The following is a 10,496-nucleotide window of genomic DNA, read 5'->3' on the forward strand; positions in this document are numbered from 1 at the left end:
CTGTGTTTCAGGATTATATAGCTGTAATGGAAAGTAAAATCAAAGATCTTATCAAAAGTGGAGTTTCACAATGTTAGCCACCTCCACAGACTCCCACACTTTTTGAAGCAAATCCCCTCCTTTTCAAAATCTGATGATCCTGTTCCCTCCATTAACTTGCCACTACACTCTGGGGACAGGGAACATGAAGTATACTGTGCTTTAGTAGGCTTTCATAGGCTTACTCATGCTCTTGGGTTGAAAGTCACTGTCAATCTACAAGCAGATCAAGCTTGAAAATGCACTTCTCATGGTCCACACAGTTCATTATTTAGCTTTGACTCTTGCAGCTTAGACAAGGTGGTTTATGCCACTGGTTAGTCTGCCTAATACAGTCTTTCAGGTTCTTACGTGCTAATGACATGTACTGGTTAAACTGCCAGCACTGGAAACAGCATCCTTTAATAGAATGTTTTCATTTGGAATTCTGAGACCCAAAGAAGTTAGGAAAATACCTGCTCACTGCAAGTTAAACAAAGGCTGGAGGATTAAACTGAGGTAAGCAACAAGTCATTGAAAGAAAAAGAACAGATTCCCACAAAAGCCACTTCCACATATGAACTAGGAATCCTACAGATCACTGACGTGACTCACCAAGGTGAATAAGAGCCATTACTCTATGAAAATGACAGTTTGTCAAAGGTATCCTTAGGAGGGTGGGGAACAGAACAAAACATCCTAACTTCCCTGCCACATTTGAAACTTAAGGTCACAAACTCTGGTAAGATATTTGTCAGAGATGAAAAAATAGTATCACTGGAAAACATGCACACTTTTACAAAAGCAAGATTGGATGAAGGATGAAGAAGCAGAAAATGTAGAAAGCTTATTATTTATTTTCACCAGTCTACGAGAGTGGATGGTGCAGATGGTATCAGTATTTTGCAAAGCCCACTATAAGAGTTAAGCCTAAACTTGTAGGATACATACTGGCAAGAGAGAGGGAGAGAAGCACACAGTAACGTTACGCAGCTGCTTCATTTAACACTGCATGTGCATAAAAGAGCCCTAAAACAAGTGGGTTTTGAGGAAGCATTTGAAAAAAAGGAAAACGCTCAAAACTTTTTAATGTTGTTACCAGCTGATAGGGCTTTCATATCACAAAGATTCTGTGGGTATCATAGATATAAGAATGAACCTGTGTTATTTACTGATTCTCAGAACAGAGTACATCCATTTTAACAAAACTTCCCATTTAAATTAGATCTTCCAGTGTTGTTTGCTTTTTTCCTTTATAAAAACACAAGGCTAAAATGTACAGTTGAAGTTCAGCCTCTTCATGCCAAAGCCTGGATAGCAGTGTCTTAAGTGTCTAAATAGTTGCGTGTACATAGGTAACATCATTGGAGATACTTTAGGTTTTAAACAGGTCGCAGAAACCTTAGTAACTCCTGACGCCTTCAGCTCCACCTGCCAGAAGACAGACTGTCCAGAGCTTAATGGTGCTTTGCAAAGCATACTTTTGCAATGGTGAAATACCAGGAACAAATCTGACCCTTTGATCATAAGTTGGATCAGTTATTTATGAGAGAGTAGGCACAAAAGGGAAAATGATTTTAGTAGGAGATGATAAAGAAGAAAATTCCTCTCGTGAACCGTTTCCTAATTTATACTATACCCTATCAGAAAGTACCCCAGATTATGAACCTTATATACACACACTTATTCTCATTTATGTGGCTGCATTGCTCCTTAAGCTCCTACTTGGAAACTGTAACTTATGGGAACTTTAGTTCTTTATCTCTTTCTCCTAGCTGAAAATTGGACCATTTCTTTCTGTGTTTGTACAGTACTGAGTTTTAAACAAGCCCTGGCGCTAATTAAAGCTTTCACAGAATCATTAAGGTTGGAAAAGACCTCTAAGATCATCCAGTCCAACCATCAACTCATCACCACCATGCTCACTAAGCCATATCCCCGAGTGCTACATCTACATGTTTCTTGAACACCTCCAGGGATGGTGACTCTACCACTTCCCTGGGCAGCCTGTTCCAATATCTGACCACTCTTTCAGAGAAGAAATTTTTCCTAATATCCAACCTGAACCTCCCCTGGCATAACTTAAGGCCATTTTCTCTCATCCTATCACTGGTTGCCTGGGAGAAGAGACCAACTCTCACCTCACTCCAACCTCCTTTCAGGAAGTTGTAGAGAGAGATACAACTCTTTCTACAACTGAGCCTCCTCTTCTCCAGACTAAAAAACTACATTTCCTTCAGCAGCTCCTCATAAGACCTGTGCTCCAGACCCTTCACCAGCTTCATTGCCCTTCTTTGGCTGGAAAGAACAGCCAAGTAACTATTTTTACCTTCTTGAAATGTTGCTAGAAATTCCTATTAGGCCTTAAAACCTAACAGAAGGAACTGAAAGGGATGGAGTTACTTTTATAGTTTAAATGTTGGCACAGGTTTTCAGATCTGCTTTTTAGAAATCAGATCACAATCAAATATAAAAAATTCTCAAACAAAGAAAACGCCTTACAACTGAGTGCAAGCTAGGCATTAAAAGGTAATCTCCCAACCGTGCCCTCCAGAATGAATCATCCTGCAAGCGTTCTGTGCAGGCTCCGTCTTGTCTTTTGGTCCAAGGCATAATCACAGGAGAAGGATTTCAAAAAAGCAGGAATCCTGCTCGGCTGCTTAAATAGCACTAATGACACATGTGCTCCTGTTACTCACGTATATCATCTCCATAAGGAATAATGGTGAGTTAGACAAATAGAGCATTGGAACTACCAGCTGCTCATGTGACAGTCCCATCACCGCCCTGGCGCTAAGCCCAGGAGCATTCAGGGCATGATAATTTGCCTTATTTTTTAAAAAAATTGTTACTGATTTTAGTATCATCTGCAATCAGCAAGCAGGAAACAGTGTTAAATAATAATCTGCATGTTTCTCCCTTAATAATTTTAAGTTACCTTGCTTAGAAAAGGCTGACTATACGCATGACAGGATGGGCTCAGACAAAAGGCTTGTGTACAACTCCTACTCTAGCCATTGACACACATTAATTTACATCGGGGAAAAAAAGGACTTCACATTCAAGTTGTCATTCTTTTCACTATACAGAGGCAATACATGCTATTTCAAATGTATTTAGATTCCTATTTGTTAGCATTTTTATTAAGCTAAAAAAAGAACACTTTTGAAAGGAAGATTAAAATAAAAAAACCAGAAATGAAATACAGTATAGAGATTTTTGGGGGGTAGTTTACATGGCACACAAAAGATCTCTTTTGCCCATAATCCTTCATCTGACAGTGATCTTGTATTGATGTTTGGGGAAGAAGGAAAGCAGGACAAACTTATATATATAGCAGTATCCCCCTAATTCTAATTAATTTCAGCATAAGGACATCCTGAATCAGATGATTATTTTGGTATTTCTAACAACTGATTTCTATCAGTGATCTCTCCTCTGTATGTGGCTGGTGTCCCCTAAAATGCAAGTGTGTAAAGTTTTCACATCCGTAGCCTTCTTTTCAATTAGTTCCTTGGGTCTACCAGTCACTAGTATGAAGAGCTCCTCCTTTCACTTAGATGGAGTATTTCTACCAACTTCATACATTGCCCTGTAGATCTTGTAGTGGAAGAGACAATAAACAGTCAATCCTGACTGCACTTCCACACCACGCATAATTTTGAAGATTTCTATCGTTTCCCCCTTTAGGTTCTTTTTGAGCCAGATGACAGGCATTTCTGACAGCTGAAGACAGCTAGCTCTATAGTTCTTCACCCTGAAGCTGTTAGAGGCCTTTGATGATCCTTGTTGCCCTTCTCTGAACTTTCCAGTTTTTCTAAATGTTTTTGAACAAAACTGCACAGGGTACTCAAGAAGACAGCAAACCACAGCTTTATGCAGTGGCATACTGAGGTTCTATGGTTGGCTTTCTGTTCACTTCATAATAACCTGCAGTATTTGATTTGCTTTCCAACCACTGGACTACCACTTATAACCCCAAGATCTTGCTCCTATGGGATAATAGTTAGCGTGGTCTTAAAAAAGGGAAAATATTTTTCTTTCAGAGTGAAAGTCCCACAAAAGCCTCAGGAATGTGTCTTAAATGACACTGTTATGCTAAAAAAGTGATTTTTTATTATTATAAAAGAGTATGGGATTAAAAATAGAGTGAAAAGCCTTAAATCTTTTTATGGAGGACAAATCTAGGAAGACCAGCCACTGTTTTTATCAGTTTCCTATGCTTTGGTACTGAAACAGGAATGTTCAAGTGGCATGTGCATTATTACTTTAGAGAAAGCATGAGCAGGGCTTCACAGTTCTCACTGGAGTTAGTTTCTGAACTATGTTTACACACAACCTTAAGTTACTTTTTTGAGAATGTAGAAAAACTGTTTTACATTTAGCAAGGTTTAGCTTCACTAAGTTTCCTTAATAGAACACAAGTTTTGTAAAGATATAAACAACCATGTTCAAACATCCATATTAACTTATTCTGAGAGCAAACTACCTGCCAACAACATTCTGATATGACAGCTTCTTATGCCCACTCCACAGACTGCACAGTTATAAAAGGAGTAGTTTAGGCAGAAGATGGCAGAGGACAGTTTTACCATCATGTAGTCTTTCAAATATCACTCGCATTAGTTTTGTTTGGTTCTTCTTTGTTTGCCTCTCCCTCTGAAATCTTCTCAAAGTACAAGAATAATCCTTCGCATCAAGAGAGAGATCTTGGTAAAGCCTCAAACATGCCGGACACTTAAATGCACATTAGCAGAACAGTACTTTAAAAGTCAATTAGCCTGAAATTATAAATATGTTCAACTCCTCTCTTGGATTAAGACTCCACAGGCAATTTATAGCCTTGGCTGCTACAGCTCACTACATTTATACTTCAAACCACTTTAGCTCAGCCACACAATAACAAGTTTTGAACTGTTATCTGCCCAGGAACAAAACCATTCCATTCCATTTTTCAAAGAGGAAGATGGCAAATCCTGATTAAAATGGTAGGACCTTTCATACAGACCCTTCCCTATCTCTCTCCTGAAAGTATATATGTGTATATATGTTCAACTTGGAAAGAATTTTCAAATCTGCTCAACTGTGAACCAGAACAGGGCTGAAGCAGCACAAGAGGGGAAAGGAAAAGAAAAGAGGGTATCCACACTACTAAGAAGAAGCTATTTTCCTCAGGTGGTTTGTATAGTTCTTGGTGGCAGACAGGCTCCATTAGAGCCAAGGCCAATGAAGTAACCATTGCTCAGAATTGCTTTGTGGAGCAACCGCTCTCTTCACTGACTACGCAAGCACAGGCACTCTGTTAGGACCAAATGCTATGACTGCTCATCTACACCATCTAAGTCAGACCTCAACACCCCGCTTTCCTATTTTAATAAGTCTTGATGTCCAAGCTGCTCTCTGAAATTCACTCCCTAAAACACTGATACTGACAAGACTTGTACAACATTCTTTATTTGCAGAACATTGTGAATAGTCTAAATGAAGTTCATGGGGCTACTTGTTGTGAAAGCAATTAGAGTGAATCTAAAACTTTGCTCAATTTGTCAAGATAACTTTGAGTACTACACAGGAGTTCAGATGAAGAGACAGTCCTAGAAATCTGTATACATTGTCTCTCAAAATAGACCAGATTAAGTTAACTAATAAGAATTTTAGTATCTGAAGACAGAATCAATCTTTTAATGGGTTATTATTTTTCTTTTTTAGAATAAGTCAAAGTTATGCAACTCTTCCATATAAAAAATTCAGGAAAAGATAAAGAATGAAGAACATCAGGCATGTTGTTTGACGTACGGAAAACAACTTGAAATGTTCTCACACAAAATAGAATCCAAGAGAAAAAGACATAGAGAAATGTTCCTTCAGTATCTCAGATGGCTAGCAATGGTGACCACTTTCAAGCATGCAATTCAGGTTAAACAATATATTGCAGTCACCAGATGAAACACCTACAAAAGGAAAGTAGGGTCAATCTGTAAACCCCCTCTCAGTGGTATCACTGACATATTTATTATTGCCAAATTAAACCATGATGACAAGATAAGAAGCAGATGATAACGTTTGCACTATTTTGTGTCTGGAAATGAGTCTATAGTAAAAAAAACCCAAATGAAATACAGTATTTTTTTCCACAAGATTTCTGGAGGAAAAGAGTTTGCTTTGAAAGATGAAAAATTAGATTTTTTCAGGTTGCTGGATTGAGTGGGATGCGGGGAAAAAAAAAAGGTCTATAAAAGACTTCTCCATGCTGGGAAGCCCACCTTTTTTTCCTTTTGATGGCTCCCAAGAAAGATAAAGCCTGAAGAGAAACCTTCCCTTGCATTTTTATGACTCAAAATAATTTTCTCTGAAATGCAGGCTGATTGCAACATTAGGATTACAAGGCTTTGTGTAAGAACATACAACCGAAGATAACACTACATGCAGCCAACAAACCACATAAAGCAGACAAATATATATATATAAAGCAGACAAATATATATATGTGTGCATATATATATTTATGTATATGTGTAGGTATATATATACACACACACACACATAAAGGACATATAAACCAAAAAAGTCAGATAGAGCCTTCCTGATTTTTTTCCTTAGATACACACTAGATATTTCTATGCTGTGCCTATTAATGTCTCATAAAACATTACAATATATTCTTAGAACATGGGACTTTAAAAAATAAATAAATAAAAATAAAAGTTCATTTGACTCACCAGAACACTCTGTATTTGGTAACGGATATAAATCTGTGATGCAATTAAATTTGCCCTAGAACAATCTTTGAAGTCTCAATGTTTATTTTATTTCTTTTAAAAAACAAGCCTGTTACTGCCATCATTAAAAATCCCAAGGATATTTGTTTTTGCTTTTCCAAAAATCAATAACATTTTTTTTCCTTTTATAAAAGTTGTTATGTGATAATGAATAAACCACAACATCACTTTCAATAGTGAAACAAGTAATTGTTGATGTGAGTAAAATTCTGTAAGTATCCAATTACTTCAAGATATCTGTAAGAAAAAGCATGTAGTTGCAGAAACTTTGGCAGCCATCTAGCTGTTTACTCACCCATTTCCTGCCTGGTACTGCAGATTCCTGTCCCATATTTTTGTAACTCTATGGTCACAGTTTTCAAAGCGTTAACATCCGTTTCTGCAAAGCCGAGGTAGTTATAAGAACCCATATTGATTACATTCTTGATAGTCCTTCCAGTAAACCTATAATTAAAGTAAATTTTAAAGAATAGTGCAACTTTCCCTTCAAATCCAAATAAAAAGAAAATAAAAAACACCAAAATTTTCCCACCAAATTTTGTTCCACTGTCAAATTCCTATTTGGGAATTTACAATCCTCATACTTTAATTTGTACAAGTTTTTCCAGCCTTTCTATTCTCCTGACTAAATAATGCATGCTGCTCAGAATGTTTTCCAGATTCCAAGCTGCAGATGGCAATATACTGGTATTAGTTGAAATGGTGCTTTTATGGGTGTAAATAAACAAAGCTAGGACTTCATATAGGGAATAACTTAAGATACTATTTTTTCAATTGAATTGTCAACAACTTCCAGAAAGTCATGAGTGTTTACACACACACACACACACACACACACACATATGTTTTTTTTTTTTAAATGTGGAAAATGGTGTGGGAAACACTATGATCCATTCTCAATATGGTGAAATGTAGTCAACCTACACATTGTCTATGCGATGAATTTCCATATCTATTTAACTCAGTAACAGCTGCAATACACTGAAATCGTCAAGCTGTAAACTGCTTAAAACTTACTGCCAAAGATTCAATATGTAAGAAGTCACATTTATACAATGCAAGAAATTATAATTTAAATCCTAACCAGCAAATTTCATTGTAATATTCTGACTAAAGGTCTGTTGTTATGAACAAAGTGTAAGCAGTTTTACTTGTGCTGACACGGTCAAACAAAGCTCATTTGTGATAGAGTTCAGTCCCTTCCATACTGCACTGACAAACAATATTCAGAAGAAAGGGGACAGATTGTCAGTATGGTACTGATTTCAGAAAAAAGTATGCTGATATATATTAGTTGAGGATGAGGGGCTAGGTGCAATTTTCTGTGCTTTGCAGATGTATCAGGAGTATTCTTAGGAAGATGACAGCTGCAGATTTTAAACTGACTCACCTAAATGTCCAGTTGTAATCATCTGTAATGCGTTCCATGAGGTCAAACTGTGGCCCTGGGACACTGCAAATTGGACGATTCCAGTTATCCCGTATTCTCATATAGAGGTTTCTGGTGTAAAAGTTCTCAAAATCTTGATAAAGTGGCACAAAATCCTAGTTTGAAAACATACACAGGGTTATGTTGCTAGGAAATTGTCTGCTTCTGTATTCATGTCATTCCCATTAAAAAGGAAAAACTGATTCATTAGTAAACAAAATGCTATAACAACCACATGTTTCTATGTCACAAACAATCAGCAAGCATCTTTAATTCCCTTGGAAGCAGTGTTGGCTTTTTTAGGGAGTGGTTTGTTTTTGTTGTTGTTTGTTTGTTGTTTTTTTTTTTTTTAAATGGTCAAGAAGTTGGCCTGACTCGTCAGTCCAATATTTGAAAAGTTGGAAATGTAAGAACTCAAGATTCTCTCATTTGCAGAAATCAAATGCTACAAATTGAGCATTTTGCTTTGTGGAGCAGACTGCAAAAATAAGATAAACAATTCATTATATTTCATGAAATGCTGGATACATTACATTAAAGTTAGTCTAATGTAATTGATCTGGGTATTATTGGCCTAGATTGGACATATTAAGACAACAAGTTTGGGTGACAATTAATTTATATCTATGGATTTTACTTGGAAATTAAATTAAAGATATGGAATCTAACCAAAGTTTTATATGAAAAAGGAATATAGCCATATTAGACACTCAATACAATAAAGTGATAAAATAACATGGCATGTAGTTACAAATGTGGGAGTCTGGAGAATTAAATGAACATGTAATCCATGGTTGATAGCAAAAAGATTTAACTGGTCTGTCTGGAATCAAAATAGCTCAACAAATGGCCAAATCATGAAGGATATTCCATGAGAATACTGATAATGAAATATCATGGTGCAGTCTTTTTAAGTAGTGCATGCATCTTTGAAAAGCCAAAACAGGAAACAAATTAGGGAATTTTGTTTGTAAGATGAACAGTAACACTATTCACATTTTTCCTCCATTATGCCAGGTGTTATTGTAAACGATGGCTCAATCTGCACAGAGGAGGAGCAATAAAAAAATTCAAGTTAGAAGGCAATTGAGCTTGTTGAGGTGTAAATGTCACTTAGAACTATGCAGGATGAAAAAATTTCTAAGTCAGGACTCGCAAGAACTCAGGCTACATTCACTTTGTGATGGAACAATGATTCCTGAATGTTCTGTGACCAGTAGCTCAGCAAACACAAGTCAACAATTGCAAAGATGGTGGCATTGCCTGTTGCTGTGAAGGACAAAGTGAGACAGTGAGATGGGACAAACCAAAATTGAGGTTTAAGTGGTTTGGAGAGATAATATATTTAATAATAAGGCATTTCTGAATGTTCTTTTTCTGTGGATTGACCTAATACACTGAGATTCTATTTTGCTGAGAGTATTCTGACACTCTTAGAACAAGGTGAACATCTCTCTGGGTGAAAATTATGATTTTACATATATATATGTACATATTCATACACACACGTTTAACTATACTGCAGTATGTGTCATTCCTCTGATCCCTATGCAATGTTCTCTAAGATGAAAGTTGTCTGTCTTGTTACTTCAGTAGGTTATTGTACATAATTTGCAAACAAGGGAAAACTCAGCTGTGGATACATACAATCTTTTTCATACATACTTTTTGTTGTTCTCTCTCTGTAGCAACGTTACGTTTTTCTAGTCCCCAGGTTCTCATAAAATCTCGCAGGTAGCCAAATACTGTTCCCACTCCAAAACCCACGAAAGTAAGAACAGCAACGTACATTGGTGCCTGCTCAAAGTGCTCAATAAAGGTTTTTTTGTAGACAGTTCCATTTGATATGCCATTCTTCTGAAAACATAGAGCAGAAACTTGTGATTAATGCATTTCATCTCATCAAAGCTTAGACCTTAGACCTCAAGGCAAATCTTTTTCTCTAATACGCCACAAATTAGAAGAGACAACTAGACCTCACACTATATCAGCTGATGCAACCTATGACTGAAGAGGAGGACCTTTAACACTGGAATTGTTAACTGACCACTACAAGTATCTTCTATTTTCTCTCCTCTCCACCAATGTCCCCAGTTGCAGGTGTCTTCAACACCACACCCTTGTCTATTTTGAAACATGTGAAACTTATGAAAGATCGGCAACATATTATTGTGTAATTAGACAATTATTTCAAAGGTGATTAAATGGAAACCACAATACTCTGTTCTTGCAAGACAGAGCTATAAAAAGGGAAGGGCAGCTTTAAAAAC

The 10,496-nt window shown here is 36.8% G+C and overlaps 1 protein-coding gene across 1 annotated transcript in view; it reads right to left on the minus strand.

Annotated features, from left to right (window-relative positions):
* Window positions 1-10,077, minus strand: part of LOC104524549 (serine palmitoyltransferase 3) — a gene marked incomplete at its 3' end in the record, with an annotated part of 26,962 nt that extends 16,885 nt beyond the window's left edge. Inside the window, exons 1-3 of the mRNA XM_010167470.1 lie at window positions 9,892-10,077; window positions 8,188-8,342; window positions 7,093-7,241 (exon numbers count right to left, since the gene is read on the minus strand). Of these exons, the coding sequence (XP_010165772.1) occupies window positions 7,093-7,241; window positions 8,188-8,342; window positions 9,892-10,017 (430 nt within the window). The remainder of the gene's footprint in view (window positions 1-7,092; window positions 7,242-8,187; window positions 8,343-9,891) is intronic.
* Between the last annotated feature and the right edge of the window lie 419 nt (window positions 10,078-10,496).

The sequence above is a fragment of the Antrostomus carolinensis genome, unplaced genomic scaffold (assembly GCF_000700745.2).
Source record: "Antrostomus carolinensis isolate BGI_N321 unplaced genomic scaffold, ASM70074v2 scaffold1975, whole genome shotgun sequence".
In the NCBI taxonomy this organism is placed as follows: domain Eukaryota; kingdom Metazoa; phylum Chordata; class Aves; order Caprimulgiformes; family Caprimulgidae; genus Antrostomus; species Antrostomus carolinensis.